Source organism: Notothenia rossii, assembly GCF_949606895.1.
Source record: "Notothenia rossii genome assembly, chromosome: 7".
Taxonomy (NCBI): domain Eukaryota; kingdom Metazoa; phylum Chordata; class Actinopteri; order Perciformes; family Nototheniidae; genus Notothenia; species Notothenia rossii.
In genome coordinates, this window is record NC_136905.1 from 83,453,092 (window position 1) to 83,478,603 (window position 25,512).

General features: G+C 39.7%; 1 protein-coding gene across 2 annotated transcripts in view; it reads right to left on the reverse strand.

Moving 5' to 3' along the window:
• prkd1 (protein kinase D1) overlaps positions 1–25,512 on the reverse strand; it is a 65,117-nt gene that overhangs the window by 20,918 nt on the left and 18,687 nt on the right. For both annotated transcript variants that reach the window (XM_079691444.1, XM_079691445.1), the window contains exons 6-18: positions 24,917–24,994; positions 23,595–23,796; positions 22,373–22,496; positions 20,572–20,649; positions 18,490–18,657; positions 16,266–16,377; positions 14,036–14,088; positions 7,449–7,521; positions 7,023–7,129; positions 5,513–5,674; positions 4,101–4,199; positions 1,274–1,434; positions 935–1,041 (exon numbers count right to left, since the gene is read on the reverse strand). In XM_079691444.1, coding sequence (XP_079547570.1) covers positions 935–1,041; positions 1,274–1,434; positions 4,101–4,199; positions 5,513–5,674; positions 7,023–7,129; positions 7,449–7,521; positions 14,036–14,088; positions 16,266–16,377; positions 18,490–18,657; positions 20,572–20,649; positions 22,373–22,496; positions 23,595–23,796; positions 24,917–24,994 — 1,524 coding nt within the window. The remainder of the gene's footprint in view (positions 1–934; positions 1,042–1,273; positions 1,435–4,100; positions 4,200–5,512; positions 5,675–7,022; positions 7,130–7,448; positions 7,522–14,035; positions 14,089–16,265; positions 16,378–18,489; positions 18,658–20,571; positions 20,650–22,372; positions 22,497–23,594; positions 23,797–24,916; positions 24,995–25,512) is intronic.

Sequence of the window (25,512 nt, forward strand, 5' to 3'; positions counted from 1 at the left end):
GAGTAAAAGTAGAAGTACTCAGATCTGGTACTTGAGTAAAAGTAGAAGTACTCAGATCTTGAGTACAAGTAGAAGTACTCAGATCTGGTACTTGAGTAAAAGTAGAAGTACTCAGATCTTGAGTAAAGTAGAAGTACTCAGATCTTGGACTTGAGTAAAAGTAGAAGTACTCAAATCTGGTACTTGAGTAAAAGTAGAAGTACTCAGATCTTGAGTAAAGTAGAAGTACTCAGATCTTTGACTTGAGTAAAAGTAGAAGTACTCAGATCTGGTACTTGAGTAAAGTAGAAGTACTCAGCTCTTGTACTTGAGTAAAAGTAGAAGTACTCGGATCTGGTACTTGACTAAAAGTAGAAGTACTCAGATCTGGTACTTGAGTAAAAGTAGAAGTACTCAGATCTGGTACTTGACTACAAGTAGAAGTACTCAGATATTGTACTTGACTACAAGTAGAAGTACTCAGATCTGGTACTTGAGTGAAAGTAGAAGTACTCAGATCTTGTACTTCAGTAAAAGTAGATGTACTCAGATCTTGTACTTGAGTAAAAGTAGAAGTACTCAGACTTGGTACTTGAGTAAAAGTAGAAGTACTCGGATCTGGTACTTGAGTAAAAGTAGAAGTACTCAGATCTGGTACTTGAGTAAAAGTAGAAGTACTCAGATCTTATACTTGAGTAAAAGTAGAAGTACTCGGATCTTGAGTAAAGTAGAATTACTCAGATATTGAGTAAAAGTAGAAGTACTCAGATCTTGTACTTCAGTAAAAATAGAAGTACCAGAGTATAGGAATACTCTGTTATAGTAAAATTCCTGCATTCTGTTACCCAAGTAAAAGTAGAAAAGTATTATCATCAACATATAGTTAAAGTACCAAAAGTAACTGGACTGAATTTAAGATCCACTTGTCAGCTGTTTGGTCTTAAATGTGAAATACCTTCCTGGGAGACTTTATTCCACGGGTGAGGAGGGTACATGAAGCCAGCGTTCTGGATCTGATCGTTGATATCTTCATCTTCGTTGAAAGGGAACGTCCCACTGAGACTGCCAAAGCAGAGAAATATGGAAACATGTGAAATATATGTTATGTAAATAAGTTATTGAGCTTTTTTCTTATCAACGTAGATTTGTTATAAAATGTGGGCTTATTAACACCACGGCCCGCCATAAAAGTTCATGTGTTTATTAGTCTTATGGCCTGTTGGGGTGAAACTGTCCCTGAGTCCCGTGGTTTTAGACCTGATGTAAAAGAAGGGAAATCCTGTTTGTGTCCTACCTGACGTAGATGATGACTCCGACCGACCACATGTCCAGGGAGCGGTTGTATCCTTTGTTCCTCAGGACCTCCGGGGCGAGGTACGCCGGCGTGCCGACCACCGAACGCCTGAACGACTTTTCACCGATAATCCTTGCAAAGCCAAAATCACACAGCTTTACCTAAAACATGGAAAACATAAAAAAACAATGCTAACATGTTGCGTTGTTTTGTGGATCAATAGTCGATCTTTATTGCGTTAATCAGTTTAGAGACTGTGTCAATTTGTTCGGGTGTGGCCCAACATTTTTAGCTTAAACACTTTAAATGCAAGAAAAAGTATCATGTGGCTAGGTGTGAGATGATTTGGTCATTGACGTAATGTCTGATGTTTCAACTGTTGCTAATTGGATCGTTAACCAGAAAGGTCTAGCCCAACATGTTGGAGTATGATGCTCCTATAAGACTTTCACAATATCTAATACGCATTCTATCTGTTTACCTTACCAAGAGGTGCATTCACACCGCAGTACTTTTCCCACAAAGGTTCATGAGAACTTAGTTCATCAGAACTCTTTAGTTCTGATGAACTAAGTACAGATCGCGTTCACACCGGAATAAGATCCTGGGGGTGGATTAGGCAAATGAAGCCGCTGACGTCATTTCTTCTTCTTCTGCTTTGGGTTTACTGGCAGGCCGCAAACAACTTCACGGTGTATACTGCCACATGGAGTCCCCGGCCGGAAGTCCCCTGGGTTGGGGAGTGGCTTCAGTAGAAGCTGCTGGGACTCCCAGCAGCTTCTACTGAAGCCTTCCGAGTAAATCTCCAGAACGCCGACATCTCCTCATCTCCACCGCTCCCATGTTTTATTTTGTGTTGCCATAAGTTAGTCTCTCAGCGTTTCTGCGCTGGGCTAATGCTAATGCTAATAATGCTAATGCTAATGCTAATGCTAATAATGCTAATAAAATGGTGGCTTCACAACACTTTTTTTGAGTTTTACGGGGCGTGGTTTGCAATCCGCCCAGCCAATCAGAAATATAGCTCTTTTCTCACAAGAGAGCCGCATGAGATTCCCTGCTCTCTAGCAGGGAAGAAAAAGGGGGTAAAAAGGTTCTCATGAACTCATTTTAGTTCCGGCTCTTTTTGGTGTGAACGCGACATTTCGGAACTATATCGGAACTAAAGTGGGAAAACTACTCCGGTGTGAACGCGGCTAAGGATTACAGTTCTTTAGTTTTATAATGTCTACTTATCTTTAAAGCTCACGGTTTAGCTGACATGTTGTTGGCTCTATAAACAAATACCTGCACACATGGAAATAAGTAGTCCTTGTTGAGAGCAGCATATGAAAAACATATTTGGCCAAAATGACATTTTTGAATCCAATCTTAAGATGGTTTAGCTTTTTATTAACTTTAAAATGTATTAATTGGCTAGGTGTGAGATGATTTGGTCCTTGACGTAATTTCTGATATCCAACTGTTGCTAATTGGATCGTTAACAATAATTGGCACATATGAACTCTTATCTTTTTTCTTTTTGTGAGTTAGCTGTTGCTAAAAATACACCCTTCAAGTAGATCTTTGGGTTCCTCTTTGTTTTCACACTACCTCTTCGAGACATTTGGTTTGTTTCCTGATCATTCGGAGTAGCAAGTTTGGTGATGAAACACAGAAAGTAAAGTGTGTTGCATCATCACAACAGATAACAGTCTGTCTGACACCAACAGCTTTTTCTGGAGAGGGGAAAACTTGGACTGAAAGCTAATGGACTGTCTGCGTCTGCTTTTGTGTTCCTGCCTGTTGCACCTCGGCCCTCTACATGCATTCATACACCGTAGACTTATAGACGTAGGTTTGGTCCCTCTCTTTGTGTCACCTCCGAATATAAGGCAGCATGGTTCGAAACAGCTCTTAACCTTTTTCTGGTACATTTTTGTATTGCTGTTTCAGCTCCGTACCTTTCAGTGGTTTTTTAAAACGTTTGAAATGTAAGTGTGGAGTTTTTGTCAGTAGACTCCATATTTCACATCAAGTTTCTTCTCCTGTCATACAGAGATGGCAAAAGTACACACATCCTTTACTCAAGTAGAAGTAAAGGATGTTTAGGTAGTGGAGTAAAGTACTGATACCAGAAACATGTACTGAAGTACAGGAACAGAGTATTTGTACTCCACTACTTCTAGCCTCTGCTGTCATGTATGTTCTTTGTGTCTCCTAGCACTCTCACCTGCCCTACATACCTGTAATGTTCTCCCAATCATATAACCATTTCATTCTGCGGCCCCTTTTCCCACTTCACAATCAGACCAGTGGAAAATGTACTGACACACTTCCATTCAAGTTCCTCCCCGGATCATCCAATGGGCAGCTGCCTTAGGGATCTCCTCATTTTGAGTTTGGCTTTTCAGTTCAAACCTGTTTGTGCTGAGCCTTTAAACCGTCCATATCTTGCTTATATGCATTTCATAAAATATCCCAAACTTAAAGACGTCTGTACAACAAGTTAGAAAGGTTTGTATGAATGAATTATAACACACACACACACACACACACACACACACACACACACACACACACACACACACACACACACACACACACACACACACACACACACACACACACACACACACACACACACACACACACACACACACACACACACACACACACACACACACACACACACACACACACACACACACACACACACACACACACACACACACACACACACACACACACACACACACACACACACACACACACACACACACACACACACACACACACACACACACACACACACACACACACACACACACACACACACACACAGTACCTGTGGAAATGCATCTGCAGAAGCCAGAAGGACGTTTTCAGGTTTCAGATCACAGTGGACGATGTTCTTGAAGTGAAGATGACGCAGAGCCACCAGGATCTGAAGTTGAAATAAAAAAAGGGTCACCGTTTCAGGATTACTCAACAATTAATAATTCGCCTCTCCGTTCATTTGACGCTGTTGTGAGGGAGAGGATTGGAGGCGGGGCTTAAGGGAAACGCTAGTTGGCTCAACTAAGGGCCAACTGGATGCTGAATATCGCCTAAGGGCTGGGGAAGATCTGGGTTTTCTCTTGTTCTAGATAAAATATCAATTTTCCAAACATTTTATCAAAAATATTTCAGACTTTTTTCTCAGAATTCTGACTTTTTCCTCAATATTAAATTTTTTCTCTCGATAATCATAATTTGTTCTCAATATTCAGACTTTTCTCTCAGAATTTCAACTTTTTCCTCAATATTCCACATTTTTTTATTATAAAGATTTCAGACTTTCTTCTCACTTTTCCAATATTTGTCTCTCAATATTTCGACTTTAATCTGATCATAAAAAAATGTTTTCCTTTCAATATTCCGACAGTTTTCTCAGAATTATTTACATAATCAGAATCTGTGAATCAGACTATTTTTCTCAATATTCAAATTTTTTCCTCATAAAGATTTTAGACTTTTCTACTTTTTTTCCTTTCAATACTCCAAATGCTTTCCTCATATAGATATTAAGACTGTTTTTCTCAATTTTCAAAAAATGTTCCCCGATATTCTGACTTTTTTCTCAAAACAAAAATTGGCCCTTTTTTTCTCCCGTACATATTTACATAATCAGAATCTGTAAATCAACTAGCAACTTCATAAATCAAATAATTGTATTGAAGTAAAAAAAAGTGAAGCTATGGGTTTTTCTCTTGTTCTAGATAGAAGATCAATTTCTGACTTTTTTTCTCAATATTCTTTAGTTTTTTCTCATAAAGATTTCAGACTTTTTTCTCAACATTTTCTGTCAATAATCCGACATATTTTTACATTACATGTTAGACGCTTTTATCCGAAGCAATTTACATACATTCAATACTGTGGGCAATCCCCACAGGAGCAATTTGGGGTGAAGTGTCTTTCCCAGGGACACAACCAGTGGCGGCGCTAGGGGGGGGCGCTACTTGGGCTCAAGCCCCGGATGTGTTCTGAAAAGCCCCGAATGTTTCACTGAGAAACGTCTCGTCAGTAATGTGCAGTACCGGAGTCCAACAGAGAGGCAGCAGCTGCGAGACAGTAGCCTGCGTACTACCCCCGCTGCGAGGCTCCGGCGAGTCCACAGTTCACTGCCCGGGGGCCCCACTCAACAACAATTTCAAAATTGTGGCTAAGCCCCTGGTCTCCTACAATCCTAAATCCGCCACTTGGTGATCCCTGTACCTGAGTGACCATGAACTTGGTGATCCTCTCCGGCAGCCGTCCCTTCTCACTGGAAAGGATCATCTCCAGCATGTCTCCGTGGAGCTTCTCCATGACGACAAACACTCTCTCCGGAGTCTCAAACATGCAGTCCAGGTTCACCACGCCGGGGTGGTGCAAACTCTACAGAGAGAGGAGAGGGGGGAGGAGCTATCTTCATCTAAGCCAGGGGTGTCCAAACCTTTTTCACAGAGCGCCACGTACAGAAAAACATACGAAGGGCTGGGCCGCTCACTAGAGAGCATCATAAGTTCAGTTATAAGTTAGCAAAATCAATCAAATGTAGGTACATGATGCTCGTGAGTGTTGGCAGCTCATTCATTAAAACAGAAGCTTCAGATTGATTATAATAAGGAGAAATATGAAGGGTGTATTTCAAGATTGTTATGTGAATAAGTTGACCCCGCATTTGACCCCTGGGCCGTAGTTTGGACACCCCTGTTCTAAATGCTTTGCTGCTTGCTTGATGTCGTGTCAAATTATCATATAATCATTTAAAACATAGTCTTAAACTCTGATTGCCTTTTACTCTGTTAAACTTTAGTTTTAGTCTTGTAGGTGTTTATCAGAGACACATGTTAAGGATTTACATTTCTGGAGGGCAAAGGAAGTGTAAAAGGTGGATTTGCAAATGATTAAAGGACAGGGGGGGCTGATGGTTTAATGATGGGGATGTTTAGATGATGACGAAGATCATTTAAGGGTGGGACCAGTTGGCTATTCTCTCTACCATAGTGTGACTGTTAGCTGTGTTCAGGGGGCAGAACTTCTCTGAGGATGAAGTTGCTTGTAACTTGTGACCTAAATAAACCGGACTGCTGGCTTTTGATTTACCGTCATTATTATTTACATAATTATGAGTCTTTTATTTGATTGACTTTTCTCTATCGCTTTTGTTTCCCTTCATTCACGAAATGTTCTGGAGCCACAATAAATCCTCCTTATCACGACCATTCATTTTTTGATAAATGGATAATGGTAATTATCAATCAGTCGTGATAAAGACAATCAGAAAAACATTGATTTCTTCTCATAAAGTATAACAACCTGCAAATACTTCTTGATTATATTAAGTGTTTTACTCATATGCCATATTATGTTAAAATAATTGAAATTGAAGTGCATTACAATCTGATGGAAATCATAATGTTCCCACCACTCTTTCTTGAGAAGTGAAGTGAGCAGTGTGTTCTGTGTGTGTGTGTGTGTGTGTGTGTGTGTGTGTGTGTGTGTGTGTGTGTGTGTGTGTGTGTGTGTGTGTGTGTCAGCAGCAGCTTCTGCAGGTTGAGCAGCACTGGAGAAATTACAGGATATCACACCCCTACAGTGTTGCCACGGTAATGAAGGCGTTCACGACAGGAAGTCTCATTCACTGCTAACAGCACTGCTGTGTGTGTGTGTGTGTGTGTGTGTGTGTGTGTGTGTGTGTGTGTGTGTGTGTGTGTGTGTGTGTGTGTGTGTGTGTGTGTACCTGCAGGATGGCCACCTCGTTCCTCAGCTGGCTCTCCTGTTTCGTGGGGAAACGGAGTTTGTCGATAATCTTGATGGCGACGTCTCGACCGGACTTCCTGTTTTTCCCTGCGTAAAAACAAATGAAAATCTGCATTAGTGTTATACATATATACACATAACCTATTATGTTGTGACAATTTAATCAAGAGGAACAATTCAGAGTTAACTGCTTCCAAATACGGTAACCTTATTCTCCTAATACCTAGAAAGAAATATGAAATTCAGAGTGAAGATGATAATAATGGCTTTTCTACCAATTCACAAATTTAATTTTCTTGTAAATCTTGAGCTTTATTTTCTAAACGAGACTTCTCAACATTATACTTCTTATATTTGTCAAAAGCAGGTATCTCATTTGAAACGTATTATCTTGTAAAGATTTTACCTCCATAGACGATGCCAAACTGTCCTGAGCCAAGAACCTCGTCAGGGAAGATCTGGTACACAGAGTTGATATCCTAAAATAAGAGAGAAAATGTGGGCGTGGCTTCACATCAGATATCCAACATAGTCGAAGTGAAGAGTAAAATGAATGCTCATAAAATACATCTCTCAGATCCCTGAAGGAGACGTTGCAACCTCTAGATGGGTTCCTGATTTTTTTTTAATTGAAGCTATTTGGAAAATTGGCGACACAAATGTGGAAACAAATCTAGACATGAAAAAAATTTCGGAATTATTTTTCAATATTCTGACTTTTTTTCTCAATATTATTAATTTATTTCTCAGAATTCCGACTTTTTCTCAATATTCCCAATTTCTTTCTCAATATTCCGACTTTTTTTGTCCTGAGAATTCAGTCTTTTTTTCACAATACAGGACTGTCTCAGAAAATTAGAATATTGTGATAAAGTTCTTTATTTTCTGTAATGCAATTAAAAAAACAAAAATGTCATACATTCTGGATTCATTACAAATCAACTGAAATATTGCAAGCCTTTTATTATTTTAATATTGCTGATTATGGCATACAGCTTAAGAAAACTCAAATATCCTATCTCAAAAAATTAGAATAGTTCCTCAGACCAAGTAAAAAAAAAAGATTTATAACAGCAAAACACAATCAAACATTTGAAAATGTCCATTAATGCACTCAGTACTTGGTTGGGAATCCTTTTGCACGGATTACTGCATCAATGCGGCGTGGCATGGAGGCAATCAGCCTGTGGCATTGCTGAGGTGTTATGGATGCCCAGGATGCTTCAATAGCGGCCTTTAGCTCATTAGCATTGTTGGGTCTGGTGTCTTTCAGCTTCTTCTTCACAATACCCCACATATTCTCTATGGGGTTCAGGTCAGGGGAATTTGCAGGCCAATCGAGGACAGTAATGCCATGGTCAGTACACCAGTTACTGGTGGTTTTGGCACTGTGGGCAGGTGCCAGATCATGCTGGAAAATGAATTCCTCATCTCCATAGAGCTTTTCAGCAGACGGAAGCATGTAGTGCTCTAAAATCTCTTGGTACACAGCTGCATTTACTCTGGGCTTGATGAAACACAGTGGACCAACACCAGCAGCTGACATGGCTCCCCAAACCATCGCTGACTGTTGGAACTTCACACTGGATTTCAAGCAACTTGGATTTTGCTCCTCTCCAGCCTTTCTCCAGACTCTGGCGCCTTGACTTCCAAATGAAATACAAAACTTGCTTTCGTCTGAAAAGAGGACTTTGGACCACTGTGCAACTGTCCAGTGCTTCTTTTCCTTAGCCCAAGTCAGACGCCTCTTCCGTTGTCTTGAGTTCAGAAGTGGCTTGACCATGGGAATACGGCTATTGTAGCCCATTTCCCGGACACGTCTGTGAACAGTGACTTTTGATACCTGGACTCCAGCTTCAGTCCACTGTCTTTGAAGCTCCCCCAAATTCTGGAAGCGACTCTTCTTCACAATGCTGTTAAGGCTGCGGTCATCTCTCTTGGTTGTGCAGCATTTCCTGCCACATTTCCCCCTTCCAACAGACTTTTTGTGGATGTGCTTTGAAACTGCACTCTGTGAACAGCTTGCTCTTTGAGAAATTTCTTTTTGTGTCTTACCCTCCTGATGGAGGGTGTCAATGACGGTCCTCTGGACAGCAGTCAGATCAGCAGTCTTCCCCATACTTGTGATTTAGTTTACTGAACCAAGCTGAGTGTTTTTCAAGGCTCAGGAAACCCTTGCAGGTGTTTCGAGTTAATTAGACGATTCAAGTGATTCGTTGAAACCCTACTAGTATACTTTTTCATGATATTCTAATATTTAGAGATATGATATTTGAGTTTTCTTAAGCTGTATGCCATAATCAGCAATATTAAAATAATAAAAGGCTTGCAATATTTCAGTTGATTTGTAATGAATCCAGAATGTATGACATTTTTGTTTTTTTAATTGCATTACAGAAAATAAAGAACTTTATCACAATATTCTAATTTTCTGAGACAGTCCTGTATATAGATTATTTTCTCAATATTACATATTTTTTCTCAGAATTCTGACTTTTTCTCAAATTCCCAATTTTTTCAATATTCCCAATTTTTTTCCTCAATATTACGACTTTTTTTCAATATGACATACATTTCTCAGAATTCCGACTTCTTTTCAATATTCCCAATTTCTTTCTGAATATTCCGACTTTTTTTATCCTGAGAATTCATTCTTTTTTTCACAATATACAGATTTGTTTCTCAATACTCCAACTTTTTTTCTGAATATTCCGACTTTTTTTGTCAACATTCAGACTTTTTTTCTCAATAGTGCTAAAGCAGTACTTGGTGAAATGTACATTCTATGAGTGGGAACCTACGAGTGCATCTAAAGCTTGAAATCTTTAATAGTTATGAAAGCTGGGAAGTTATTTTGATGGAAGCTGACAAAGAGGAACGAGAGCCAGAAAGTGGGTTCAACAGAAACTATGAATGTCATCAGTTCCTCACCTGATGGAGGACTTTTTAAGAGCAGTCAGCGTTCTGCCACAGCGTTGACACCAAAACTCTTTGTTTTCTCAGAATTCGTTCCAATATTCTGACTTTCTTCTCAATATTCCGGCTTTTGTTCTCAATATTCCAGCTTTCTTCTCAATATTCTGACTTTCTTCTCAATATTCCGGCTTTGTTCTCAATATTCCGGCTTTGTTCTCAATATTCCAGCTTTGTTCTCAATATTCCAGCTTTCTTCTCAATATTCCAGCTTTGTTCTCAATATTCCAGCTTTCTTCTCAATATTCTGACTTTCTTCTCAATATTCCGGCTTTTGTTCTCAATATTCCAGCTTTTTTCTCAATATTCCAACTTTGTTCTCAATATTTCGACTTTGTTCTCAATATTCCGACTTTTTTCTCAATATTCCGATTTTTTTCCTCAATATTCCGATTTTTTCTCAATATTCCGATTTTTTCCTTAATATTCCGATTTTTTTTCAATATACCGACTTTGTTCTCAATATTCCAACTTTGTTCTCAATATTCCGGCTTTTTTCTCAATATTCCAACTTTGTTCTCAATATTCCGCCTTTTTTCTCAATATTCCAACTTTGTTCTCAATATTCCAACTTTGTTCTCAATATTCCGACTTTTTTCTCAATATTCCGATTTTTTTCCTCAATATTCCGGCTTTTTTCTCAATATTCCAACTTTGTTCTCAATATTCCGGCTTTTTTCTCAATATTCCAACTTTGTTCTCAATATTCCGGCTTTTTTCTCAATATTCCGGCTTTTTTCTCAATATTCCAACTTTGTTCTCAATATTCCAACTTTGTTCTCAATATTCCGGCTTTTTTCTAAATATTCCAACTTTGTTCTCAATAGGCCTATTCCGATTTTTTTCCTCAATATTTAAGATTTTTTCTCAATATTCCGATTTTTTCCTCAATATTCCGACTTTGTTCTCAATATTCCAACTTTGTTCTCAATATTCCAACTTTGTTCTCAATATTCCAACTTTGTTCTCAATATTCCAACTTTTTTCTCAATATTCCAACTTTGTTCTCAATATTCCAACTTTGTTCTCAATATTCCGACTTTGTTCTCAATATTCCAACTTTGTTCTCAATATTCCAACTTTTTTCCTCAATATTTAAGATTTTTTCTCAATATTCCGATTTTTTCCTCAATATTCCGACTTTGTTCTCAATATTCCAACTTTGTTCTCAATATTCCAACTTTGTTCTCAATATTCCAACTTTGTTCTCAATATTCCAACTTTTTTCTCAATATTCCAACTTTGTTCTCAATATTCCAACTTTGTTCTCAATATTCCAACTTTTTTCTCAATATTCCAACTTTTTCCTCAATATTCCGATTTTTTTCCTCAATATTCCGACTTTGTTCTCAATATTCCAACTTTTTTCTCAATATTCGGAATTTTTTCTCAAAACATCTGTAAATCACCTAGCAACAGAAAGTGGGTTCAACAGAGACGATGTATTGCATCAGTTCCTCACCTGATGGAGGAGTTTTTAAGAGCAGCTTTTGCCCACTGAGTGTAACAACATGGCGTCAGGGATCTGCCACAGCTTTGACACCAAAACTGCTAAATATTTTCTCCTTGTCTGCAATCACGTCTTGCTTTTTCTCCCCCGTTAGCTGACAGCCTAATATCACACCTCGAGGCAATGAGGACAGAAATACAATATTATAAACCTCCTCCTCCCCACTTCCCCCGAGCAGCGCTGCCTAATTACCGATCCGTCACCATGGAAACCGTTTGGCTGAGTGAGTAATCACAGTAATCTCCATTTGAGGTGCTCGAAGACGACGTGCTCACCTTGGAGACGAAGGTGCACGTCTGCATGAAAATGGGACTCTGTGTTCTCTGCGCTTTCATTTGCATGAAAACAGTGTGCAGACACTCGAGCCTCATGAACATCTGTATCATGTAAATGTGTTTAATGCAGTGTTCGTTCTGTCTGCCATTATTTATTTAGTCTTAGTCCTACAATTTTTATTTATTTTGTTTATTCCACACATGGCAGTTATTTTAAATAAAACATGTACACTGCACATTCCAGGAGTGGGAACCTACGAGTGCATCTAAAGCTGGAAACCTTTAATAGTTACAGATCTAAAGAGTGAGAAAAGAAAGTCGGAATATTGAGAACATTTGAATTTTTTTATTATTTGAAAATCTCAGAGTTCAGACTTTTTTATAATGCATGGTGGAAAGGAGCAGGGAGAAGAACATATTATTTTACCTGCCTCTTCTTAAAAAACGACTTGATCTGACCATTAAAGTATTATCGTATCGTATCGTATTGTGGCATAAGCCGGCGTATTTTTCATCCTGATTTTACATGCGTAGCCCATGTACTGATTTCACCTGATAGCCGATATAATAAAAAACAAGTGTGTGGTCGCGTTCTAGTCACTTTGCTCAGCCTCCGGCCTAAGCGTGATATATTTAGCTCTTGATTTCTGGACGGGCAGTCGAATGGGGCCAGACCAAGCCCCCAGGAAATGCTCCGGACTCAGGGAAATATTTATAGTGGCCAAACGGCGGTACTACAATTTCCGTATCAGTCCGTGACGTCACTGGGACCAGAAATACTTCCATTGACTTACATGGGGAAGGACACGTCTGTAAATCCGCGGATAATTATTTTTACCTAAATAAACTACCCAGCTATTGTAGCCCTTATTAGAATCATTAGGTCCTTAAAGTTGTAAAATGCACTAAAAGCTGAATCCAGATTTATTTTCGTTCTTCATTTATTTTACTGAGCCGGAAGTGGGCGGGGCTTAAGGGGAAACAAACTGCGCATGATGGGTAATTTGTGACGTTTTGCTCTCGAAATTCTCAGGCTATTTTGTCCTCATGCGCCAAAGAGCAGCTCTCATAGGAAAGAATGAGACCCCGCCTCCAACGCTGTATCCAGTTCTTATTATACATCCATGGGCCGGATAAGACTTAATTTCAGGTATGTGGTAAATATCCATGCCCAGAGAAGTACGAAAAATATTTCCTACCTATTTAGGGTTAGAAAAACATCTTGCAATTTAGACTTTTTTAATTACATTTTTAAATGTTACAGTATGTCCACTGTAGAGGCGGTCAAGACCATTTTAGTTTGAAAAGACAGCCACAATTAACAGATAGACTAAGTATGATGGTTATAGAGTGATATTAATGCAATAATACATTCACCTTTATTTAAAACATAAATAAGTAATTGATCTGAACATTGCTGTTTATTTGGTCACTAAAAAACTAGTTTGGTTTTTGATGAATCTTTCCAGATCTTCAAAGACCTGTACTCAATGTACTGGGACAAGTGCCTCATTGGACTCCAGTCTGCACGGGCTGTAGGGTCATCTTGGATGTGGTCTCCATCATTATACCTTTGTGTGTGTGTGTGTGTGTGTGTGTGTGTGTGTGTGTGTGTGTGTGTGTGTGTGTGTGTGTGTGTGTGTGCGTGCGTGCGTGCGTGCGTGCGTGCGTGCGTGCGTGCGTGCGTGCGTGCGTGCGGCCTAGCATTACTATACTTGTGGGGACCTAAATGGGGGACCTAAGGGGAATCATTAATTTTAGGGTGAAGACTTGTTTAGGGTTAGGCATGTGTTGGTTATGGTTAAGGTTAGGATAAGTCTCCAGGAAATGCATGTAAGTCAATGTAATGTCCCCATGTAATGTATACATGGTATGTGTGTATGTGTGTGTGCTTGGATGCATGTGTGTGTGTGTGTGTGTGTGTGTGTGTGTGTGTGTGTGTGTGTGTGTGTGTGTGTGTGTGTGTGTGTGTGTGTGTGTGTGTGTGTCAGAAACGCCAGACACTACATTTCCCACAATGCACCTGGATTGTCTTCAGTTTCACTTCCTGTGCCTCAGATCACCTGATCAGCTTCTGTGTGTGTGTGTGTGTGTGTGTGTGTGTGTGTGTGTGTGTGTGTGTGTGTGTGTGTGTGTGTGTGTGTGTGTGTGTGTGTGTGTGTGTGTGTGTGTGTGTGTGTGTGTGTGTGTGTGTGTGTGTGTGTGTGTGTGTGTGTGTGTGTGTGTTGTTCTTACCACATTCTCCTGGATCTGGCAGTTGGAGACAGAAATACTGATGGAGATCTCCTCTGTTGATGACACACAAACAAAGAAAGAGTGAATCATTGTTATAAAGAAATATAGATATATTAAAACCACAGGTAATCGATGAGAGTTCGACTCCAGAGGACGTGCAACTTTTAAAAGATAGCACAACTCAACTTTTACAGAGATACTTTTGAATAGAATATACCTTTATTGTCAAAGTACAACGACCTGTGGCAACTCTCACTGCAGTAAACTTTAGTTTCCATTGGCTTCTGTTAAGGTTTAATCTTTCAAAGCATTATACGTTTTATACATCTTTAGCATTTGGCCTTCTGGAGGTTTTATTTAGACACAGTATTATTTCTCTGTTCTCTCAGGTGAGCACAGAGTCAGAGGAGTCATCGAGTCCAAACTGAAGTGTTAGTCATGAGTAGCTTGACGTCAGAGAAGCTCTGAAATATCTCTGATGGATTTCGTGTGGGTGTCAACGGCCCTGAGGAGAACTCAGAGAACATTAATACCTGAGCTGAAAATGTCTCCTTTCAAAAGGCAGGATAATAACGGCAGAATTACATTTACATTTACATTCGAGCAATTTGATTTCAAAGAGATTCTCTGCTCTGCTGACGGCTGGCGTTAAAGAAAGAAATGCATGTCCTGTGCTCATTTTAAAGAAGACAGAACCGTGGATTTAACGTCTTCACGTGCAATTTTCCCATTTCTTATTGTTATACGTACATTAAAGGTTGGACTAAAGCTCTCAATTGAAGCTTTACGAGGTTCTTCGGAGAATAAATGAACACTGAACTTGACATATTATTTTACCTCAAAACCATTTGGAGCTTTAACCCTGTGTATAAGAACAAAACTTGATTCGATTTTAAACTTCAGGATCTTCAATAACATTTAAAATATAATAGTTTGGATTTACAGCAAGATTGACTTCCTTTCAGTCAGACAACTCACGTGTTCTTAATATGTTTATTAGAAGCAGCTTATAGTTTGAGTTTGGCGTCTAGGCTCGGGCCTCATCACTCCACAGATTTACAAAGAACATTGAGTGATGATTAGATAACTATCCCCCGAGCCTACAGGTGGAAGCTGGGGTGGAAGCTGGGGGGTGGAAGCTGGGGTGGAGCTGGGGTGGAGCTGGGGTGGAGCTGGGGTGGAAGCTGGGGTGGAAGCTGGGGTGGAAGCTGGGTGGAAGCTGGGGTGGAAGCTGGGGTGGTGGTGGGGTGGAAGCTGGGGTGGAAGCTGGGGGGTGGAAGCTGGGGTGGAGCTGGGGTGGAGCTGGGGTGGAAGCTGGGGTGGAGGCTGGGGTGGAGCTGGGGTGGAAGCTGGGGTGGAGGCTGGGGTGGAAGCTGGGGTGGAAGCTGGGGTGGAAGCTGGGTTGGTGGTGGGGTGGAAGCTGGGGTGGAAGCTGGGTTGGTGGTGGGGTGGAAGCTGGGGTGGAAGCTGGGGTGGAAGCTGGGGTGGTGGTGGGGTGGAAGCTGGGGTGGAAGCTGGGGTGGAAGCTGGGGTGGAAGCTGGGGTGGAAGCTGGGGTGGTGGTGGGGTGGAAGCTGGGGTGGAAGCTGGGGTGGAAGCTGGGGCGGAAGCTGGGGCGGAAGCTGGGGTGGAAGCTGGGGCATTAATCGTGGTGATTGATTCTAAATCTATGCAAATGTTCCTTGTTTATAGTGTAAAACATATACAGCCACATTAACATTTAATAAATGCAGATGCAGTTTTGAGGGCAGTGAAAGGGTCTCAGGTCAGTAAAGATCAGCAGATATAAAGAGCTGGGTGTCCTCAGCAAAGCAATTCACTTTATAGTTTATTCTTCGTATGACTGCAGTGAGAAATATTCAATTGCGACAATTAATTTGCGACACGGAGGACTAAAACTAGTTCATGGCTTAGCCTGACCTATACTCAGTTTTTGGACCCCACCAAATAAATCAATAATAATAATAAATGTATTTTGTAAGCGCTTTTACAGAGGTAGTAAAAAAGGACATTAAATAAATAAATTAAAATCGAGCAAAAAAATAACAATCACACATTAAAAGGCAGATTGAAGGTTGAGCTTTTGCACGTGTTTTGAAGGTGGTGAAGTCAACAAAGCAAGTTCGCCCAACGTTGACTTTGAGACGGTTTAATGGTAAAGGACAGATTAGCCCACTGTACTTATTTGACAACAGTAGTAACTTCAAAAATACGATTGAAAGGTGTCTTACTGTGTCCGCTGCGGTGAGAGTTGTGGGAAATTCCCATAGAAACAGCAGGCATCAAAGCATGCTGGATGGCCATCTCCCACATCCGAGCCACATCCTGCCCCAGCCCGCTGAGCTGGGACCAGCCGGGGAAAAAGTCCAGTAATTAGTCTTTCTTTGTGGACAGTGGTTGAAAGTAACTATTTATTAAAGTATTTGAATGAAACTGTTTAATGCTTCTAGTCTACTAGTCCACTGTACTTATTCGACAACAGTAGTGACTTAAAGGTCTCCTATCATACTGTGTTTCATCAATATATCACAGGTCTCAGATATATACAGAGCCTGTCTCTGATTGGCTGAAACACCAAACAGATCATTGCAGCATTACCCATAATCCCCTCTGTTTCAGCCCTGTTTCCAAAGTGCTGATTCTCTGTCTGTTACTTTAGATGAAAATAAGGAGCCCCTCCCCACGCCCCTCTGAGAGACATTTGGTTACAAAGAACTCAATGGTGCTCTAGGAGGAGATTCAGGTGATAAGGGGGGGGGGGGGGGGTTACCTTGGTTGCTGATTGGCTAATGGTTACACAAGACAAATCATCGTTATGACATCATAAAGTGGCCAAAATCTGATCAGCTCATTTTCAGACAGGTTTTTATAGAAATGGATCAAAAAGAGAGAGAATCTTTGTTCCTGAAACTTTCAGAGTCTCTTTCCACAGAGGGGACACATGTTGATGTAGAAGAGACATGAAGAAGAGGGGACACATGTTGATGTAGAAGAGACATGGAGAAGAGGGGACACATGTTGATGTAGAAGAGACATGAAGAAGAGGGGACACATGTTGATGTAGAGGAGACATGAAGAAGAGGGGACACATGTTGATGTAGAAGAGACATGAAGAAGAGGGGACACATGTTGATGTAGAAGAGACATGAAGAAGAGGGGACACATGTTGATGTAGAAGAGACATGAAGAAGAGGGGACACATGTTGATGTAGAAGAGACATGAAGAAGAGGGGACACATGTTGATGTAGAAGAGACATGAAGAAGAGGGGACACATGTTGATGTAGAAGAGACATGAAGAAGAGGGGACACATGTTGATGTAGAAGAGACATGGAGAAGAGGGCACACATGTTGATGTAGAAGAGACATGGAGAAGAGGGGACACATGTTGATGTAGAAGAGACATGAAGAAGAGGGGACACATGTTGATGTAGAAGAGACATGAAGAAGAGGGGACACATGTTGATGTAGAAGAGACATGAAGAAGAGGGGACACATGTTGATGTAGAAGAGACATGAAGAAGAGGGGACACATGTTGATGTAGAAGAGACATGAAGAAGAGTGGACACATGTTGATGTAGAAGAGACATGGAGAAGAGGGCACACATGTTGATGTAGAAGAGACATGGAGAAGAGGGGACACATGTTGATGTAGAAGAGACATGAAGAAGAGGATTTTGTATAGTAGGGGACCTTTAAAATAAGTGCAAAGCCACATGAACCAGTTCTAAATGCAGCTTTTAGGGCAGTGAAAGGAACTCAGGTCAGTAAAGATCAACAGATATACTGTAAAGTAAAAGTCCAGTAATTAGTCTTTGTTTGTGGACAGAGAGTGGTGGAAAGTAACTAAGTACATTTATTGAAGTACTTGATTCCAACTGTGTAATGCTTTTAGTCCACTGTACATATTAGACAACAGCAGTCACTTCAAATTAAGATTAAGATACAAAAGTTAACTTAATAAGGTTGTTCAAATGAGCTTCCATCACTACAACGTGCATTGATGAGTATTAATAATGTCATAATGTAAAATATATGAATATATTATTCTCAGAATATGTACTTTTGATCATCTAAGCTAAGTACATAATGAAAGATAAAATGAGATGTACTTAATTAATCCAAATTTGGGAAATGTTTGCATTGCAGAAAAATAAACAATTCCAAATCTTAAAATAGATATACACACATTAAAAAAAATATACATGGTGAAAAACCAATTCACAGTAAACAAAATATAAAGTCATGTATTATTGTGGTATTTGTAGATAAGTAAGTTATCTGAGTGATTCATCTCTCACTGGACACAGACAGATGTTTTTTTTAATTAATTAATTTATTTATAGAAGGAGCATGCATACAAAAACATTAATCTCAGCAGAAGAGATGCAATACGGCAGATTATAGCTAATAGCTCATTTCCACCTGTGATGTCAGCAGTAGTTTTTATTTACCTTAATGCTGCTGCCGCTCACAGACGGTTCGACTCTCTGCAGGTTTTCTCCGACGTAGTAAACCAGAGATGCCGTGGTGATCTCAAAGCAGTGCAGATTGGATCCGTCAGGGAGCAGAGAGAAGGCCTGAGCCGGCTCCAGAGTCAAGACCTCCGAGAGAGGGATCTCCTGCAGAGCAGAGAGAGAAAGAACAGGTAGAGGAAACAACGCTTACACACTTGTTACTGGGGCAGTGGCAGAGACGGCAAAAGTACAATTCCTTTCCTTAAGTAGAAGTACACTCATCCTTTACTCAAGTAGAAGTACAGATACTCGTGTTTAAAAATGGTGAAAGTAGAAGTACTGACTAAACTTCTTTACTCAAGTCAAAGTAAAGAGGCTTTGAAATGTACTTCAGTAAAAAGTACCCATAACTAGCAGCTGTTTTAAAGAGTACCTGACCTCCCTTTATATTAATAGAACAATAATGTCATTGTTAGCTAATGAATGTTTCCATGGTGACCAACGGCAACATGACAACGTTTCCATTGGTCCCTCTTCTTTAGAGGAGACCAGGAAATGATGGATACACGGATCGTGTTCAAATCAATAGGCACGCAATGACTCTAACTAATAATGATCACGCCACCAAACACACATTCAGACTAAAGGAACCAGCCTGTTTGGAAAATGAGAGAAGTAGAAAGTACAGGTATTTGAGTTCAACATGTAAGAAGTAGAAAGTATGTATGTATGTATCATAGGTCCAATTTATAGTCACTTTATATATTAAAAATGTTAGCTTGTATTGTCAAAATGACACTTATACTGTCTGTTACGTATAGAAGTCTGTTTGCGCCACAGGAAAAAAAAGAAGAAATCCTGTAAGTCAATATATTGACTTAGCTATCTCAATATATTGATTTAGCTATCTCAATACATTGACTTAACTATCTCAGTATATTGACTTAGCTATCTCAATATATTGATTTAGCTATCTCAATACATTGACTTAACTATCTCAGTATATTGACTTAACTATCTCAATATATTGAATTATATATATTTTTTATTGAAACAATTATGTCAAATACAGAATAAGGCACATAGACCTCAATGTTCATGTAAGCGGTACAACTTCATATTAAGGTACACAAATTCACCATCAACTAGTAATTAGCATGCATGTTAGCAGTATATTGGCTCTTTATGAGTCATTTTAAAACACTTATTAATGCCTTATTCTACATGACCATAGTTACTGTATGTGTTATTGCACCATCGGGAATAATAATAATAATAATAATAATAATAATAATAATAATAATACATGACAGTTCTATAGCGCTTTTCTAAAAACTCAAAGATGCTTTGACAGAGAATAAAACAAAAGATTAATGGGAGCCTGCCTGCAGACCTCCACTCTCAGGACACCTCCACTGTCAGTACAGGAAGTGACGATTCTGACGAACACTTTTTTTTCTCAAAAAAAAAATTCGGACTTTCTCTCAACTATCATATCATATATATATATATATATATATATATATATATATATATATATATATTATATCTTGAAAACACAAGATGACATCTTGTATTTTAGTTACACCCGCTATTGATTAATGCGGTCACACAAATACGAAATAAAATCGTCAGACCATCAGATCAGCGCCGTATAGATGAGTCCTTCGGTGGGCGGAGAAAAAAACGTGTGCGTCAGAATCGTCACTTCCTCTACTGACAGTGGAGGTGTCCTGAGAGTGGAGGTCTGCACCGGAACTGCAGGCAGACCCCTCTCAAAAAATGTGGTAAAATACACAAAGAGATGTCATATATATATATCAGATAAAATGTAGATGTCTGCTTTGGTCATTTAAACTCAAATAATAATAAATGGAGATGATCAAGTTGATTAACATCACTTGGACCGCTGTACTCTGAGTAGTGACAATAAAAGGAATCTGATTGAATGCAAAGCTTAAAGAGTACAATGAGGTACCCCGAAAAGACCCTGAGCATTTCCTGCAGTTTAGAAACTTGTCGTGGTGTTGAGTTTTATCTCTTGTTTAAAAATAAATCTGAGATAAGAGGTGCTCTTACCTTGTAGTATTTACTTCCTGTGTCGTTCTGGAACAGCGTGATGCATTTGCTGTCGAGACGCCAGTAATGTCTTTTCCTCTGAAATCACAGATGAAGAGGAAACAAAGAAGATGAGAATCAAAGATGGTACGAGAGAGATGAAAAGAACAAAGTCAAAAGGGAGAAAGGGTTACACGGCAAAAATGTAAAATCTTGCCAAGTATATTTGTCTAATTTCTAGTCAGAACATGTCGTTACACTTGATATAAGACCCATACTTGTCAACCCTCCCGATTTTCGCGGGAGACTCCCGATTTCATTTCCCTCTCCCGGTTTCCTCCCGGGGTCATATTTCTCCCGATTTCTGACAAAATCAGATTTACACACGACTGTTTCCACTCGGACTTTAATACAGCTACACAATTGTTTGGTTTCCATGGTAACACGTCTCTTTAGTAGCGCGCGCAACTGAACGTCTGAGAGGGTGCGGAAGATACACATAGGCTCCATCAAGGACGGTGCTACAGGCCGCAAGGCAGTGCACTTACAACTACAATAAGCATGTTAATGTTAATCTAACAGCTCCGGCGATCCACTAGCACACCCCCCCCCCTGTGTGTGTGTGTGTGTGTGTGTGTGTGTGTGTGTGTGTGTGTGTGTGTGTGTGTGTGTGTGTGTGTGTGTGTGTGTGTGTGCGTGTGCTCAGTCTGAGTTCCAGGAAACCACACCAGTAACCCAGCTCACACTGTCCGCTCCTCGAGCCTCAAAGGGCGGAGCAGCGAGCCCCCCAACACGGCCCCCAGACCCCACCCAGCATTCTCATCTGCTTGTCCTTACTGGTGTCATTTCCTGGTTGCTAACAAACGCCATTGTAACACATAATCACTGATGTTCAGCTGTAACGGTGGTGGACTCATCAGAACAGAGTGGGCGAGCTGACCAATGAGAGCACAGTGGGCTCAGAGGGAGGGGGGGGGGGGAGGAGCTCCAACAAGCCGTGTAGGACAGAGAGTGAATACACATACTATACAGAGATGCTGTTTGAGAAACCAATGTGAGTTTGGAACATTGAACAATGTAAATCTATTCTAGTAGACCTCAACAATGGAACTGTGATCAGTAGAAATGGCCATGACCTTTAAAAGCTAAAACACCTTGTTTTTATTATTATTTACTTGTTGTGGGAGCAGCATTTTTCCCAGTGCAGGTGTTAGTGTTTGCAATTTGTGTGTTTATACTTTACACGTGAAACATTTTGCCCGTTATTTCATACCATTTATTCTTTGCATAAAGCCTTAGGGAACATATTCTTTTTGCATTTCAAAAAGCTCAAGATCTTAACGCCTAAAAAACAACAACACTTTGCTAAGGGGCAAACAAATATAAACAACATCTAGGTTTCTCTAGGTTTCTCGCACAACCCACTGCACCACACGCCCCCATTAAAGAGGGTTTCATCCCTCCCAATTCTTTATCCAAATCCCAATCCCCACAGGAGCACTTTGGGGTGAAGTGTCTCAGGGACACAACGACAGGCTGACTGCAGGGGGACTCGAACTTGCTATCCCCTGATTTGAAGTCCAGCACAACATCCACTGAGCCACAGCCTCCCCTTGGACTTATTTCAAGTAAAAACTGCTTGTTTTCATTATTGCTTAACTTGTTTTTGGAGCAGCATTTTTCCAGTGCGACACTTATTATTCTTCCTGATTCAGAAGCTTTCTCTTAAACTATGAATTCAAGACATCGTAAAACCTAATTATTAAAAGGTAGGAAACACTGACAGACAAACAAACGAATAAAAACACAGACAGGTCAATACCAGAGTGTCCTTGCTGGTGTAATGGACCATCCATCCCTCCTTCATCACATTGCTCGTCTTCCTCTTTGTGTGTTTGATGGACTGAACCACTCTCATCAGAGGGATGTTGTTACTGGTGGACGGGCTGCACAACAAAGAAAATAACAAGATCGAAATCGAGGGATATTTTTCTTCCTGAATGTGTTGTTTTGTTTGTTTCTGTAGGTGGGAAGTAGTGAAGTACAAATACTTCATTACTGTACTTAAGTACAAGCTTCTGGTATCAGAACTTTACTCCACTACTTTCTGATGACTTTTTACTTTCTACTTCTTCCATGTTGAACACAAATACCTGTACTTTCTACTTCTTACATGTTGAACTCAAATACCTGTACTTTCTACTTCTTACATGTTGAACTCAAATACCTGTACTTTCTACTTCTCACATGTTGAACACAAATACCTATACTTTCTACTTCTCACATGTTGAACCCAAATACCTGTACTTTCTACTTCTTACATGTTGAACACAAATACCTGTACTTTCTACTTCTCACATGTTGAACTCAAATACCTGTACTTTCTACTTCTTACATGTTGAACTCAAATACCTGTACTTTCTACTTCTTACATGTTGAACCCAAATACCTGTACTTTCTACTTCTTACATGTTGAACACAAATACCTGTACTTTCTACTTCTTACATGTTGAACTCAAATACCTGTACTTTCTACTTCTTACATGTTGAACTCAAATACCTGTACTTTCTACTTCTTACATGTTGAACTCAAATACCTGTACTTTCTACTTCTCTCATTTTCCAAACAGGCTGGTTCCTTTAGTCTGAATGTTTGTTTGGTGGCGTGATCATTATTATTTAGAGTCATTGCGTGCCTATTGATTTGAACACGATCCGTGTATCCATCATTTCCTGGTCTTCTCTAAAAAGAGGGACCAATGGAAACGTTGTCATGTTGCCGTTGGTCACCATGGAAACATTCATTAGCTAACAATGACATTATTGTTCTATTAATATAAAGGGAGGTCAGGTACTCTTTAAAACAGCTGCTAGTTATGGGTACTTTTTACTGAAGTACATTTCAAAGCCTCTTTACTTTTACTTGAGTAAAGAAGTTTAGTCAGTACTTCTACTTTCACCAGAGTATTTTTAAACTCGAGTATCTGTACTTCTACTTTATTAAAGGATGTGTGTACTTCTACTTGAGTGAAGGATGTGTGTACCTGATTGCTCTGTTTGATTCGTCGAGGTCGGGGTCGTGGGGGTCAAAGAGGTCGTTAGGCCCCGCCTCCAGAAGCCCCCCCCCCTCTGATGTCATTGCATCATCAATATCGTCCATCAAACCGCCTCCTCTTTCGTCATCGTGATCATCGAGGCCTCCCTCCACCATCACAATGTCTGACTCCGCCCCCGGGCTCAAGAGATCTACGAAACCAAAACACAGTGTTGGGAAAATACTGAATGTCCTCTTCCAACATGAGAGCAACATGGTAACAAAGGTATCAACTGTAGCTTCATGACAGGATGTGTGATTACCTAGAAGAGCATCAGGACTGTTTGAGGCATATGATAGCTATGTGATTAACATGATGATTCAGCCTCTATGGAGAGAGACATATGACAAGCATGCTCATTTCTGACGTGGAGCTAATCTGAAGTAAACATTGAATACTGCTTTCTATTCCTCCAAAGTCAGAATTTTGAGAGAAAGTCAGAATTTTTTGATTTTGAGAGAAAGTCAGAATTTTGAGAAAAAGTCAGAATTTTTAGAAAAAGTCAGAATTTTGAGAGAAAGTCAGAATTTTGAGATTTTGAGAGAAAGTCAGAATTTTGAGAGAAAGTCAGAATTTTGAGAAAGTCAGAATTTTGAGAGAAAGTCAGAATTTTGAGATTTTTAGAGAAAGGCAGAATTTTGAGAAAAAGTCAGAATTTTGAGGAAGTCAGAATTTTTGAGAAAGTCAGAATTTTTGAGATTTTGAGAGAAAGTCAGAATTTTGAGAAAGTCAGAAATTTTAGATTTTGAGAGAAAGTCAGAATTTTGAGAGAAAGTCAGAATTTTGAGAGAAAGTCAGAATTTTTGAGATTTTGAGAGAAAGTCAGAATTTTGAGAAAGTCAGAAATTTGAGGTTTTGAGAAAAAGTCAGAATTCTGAGAAAAAGTCAAAATGTTGAGAAAAAGTCAAAATTTTGAGAGAAAGTCAGTATTTTGAGAAAAAAGTAAGAATTTTGAGAGAAAGTCAGAATTTTGAGAGAAAGTCAGAATGTTGATATATAAGCTGCTCTGTATGCGATGTATCTGTATTCCATTCTTTAGGATAATAAATACATGGATCCTGAGATTGAAGCTCAAGCCGGAGACGAGTGATATCATAATCAGAACAGCATGACTGACTGAACTTCTTGCTAGAATAAAATATAACAAAGAAGAGCCAGTGAGCACACTAAGACCCGGTTTCAGTACCAAGCTTATACTTAGGTTTAGGATCAAAGTGTGCGGTGTGTGTTTCTGAATGCAGCTCGGATAGGATCATAAATAGGAAACTTGCCTCCATTTCTTGAAACCTCGCCCAGGCAGTTGTTCGGCACTTTTGGAGCACATCGTTTATGACAGTTGAATTTACAATCTATGGGAGAAACAAGAGATGGGTTAGCCATGAGATCAGAACAGGTTACAAACCAAACACAATGTTGAATTAAAAAGCTTTGTCCTTTTAACTTCTAAAACGTTCTCCTGTAGAAACAGAGGAGCAGTCGCTGGCACAACTTTAACTCCTTCCAAGGTTCATGAAGAAGGTAAAAGTTGCTTTTGGTTTGGGTCTTCAATGACCCTCATGAAGACCAAGAGCAGTTAACCTAACAATAATTGTTGTTATTTACTCTTTAGTCATGTTGTTATGGTTTCAAATCCTACGCTTTTTGCCTTTATTCACATAAACATAGCTTGATTTGGTTTGGCATTGTTCCATTGAATCGACAGCTGTGCTTTACAAAATCAACGAACAGATGAATTCTTGCTGTGCTAAAAGGTTTAAGTACTACACCACATTATAACAGCCCTTTCTTTATTCGTTTTTTCATTTGTATTCTTTTTATTCCAGAACATAACAACACAGCGTGCTAAATGTCACGAGATCTTTCTAGA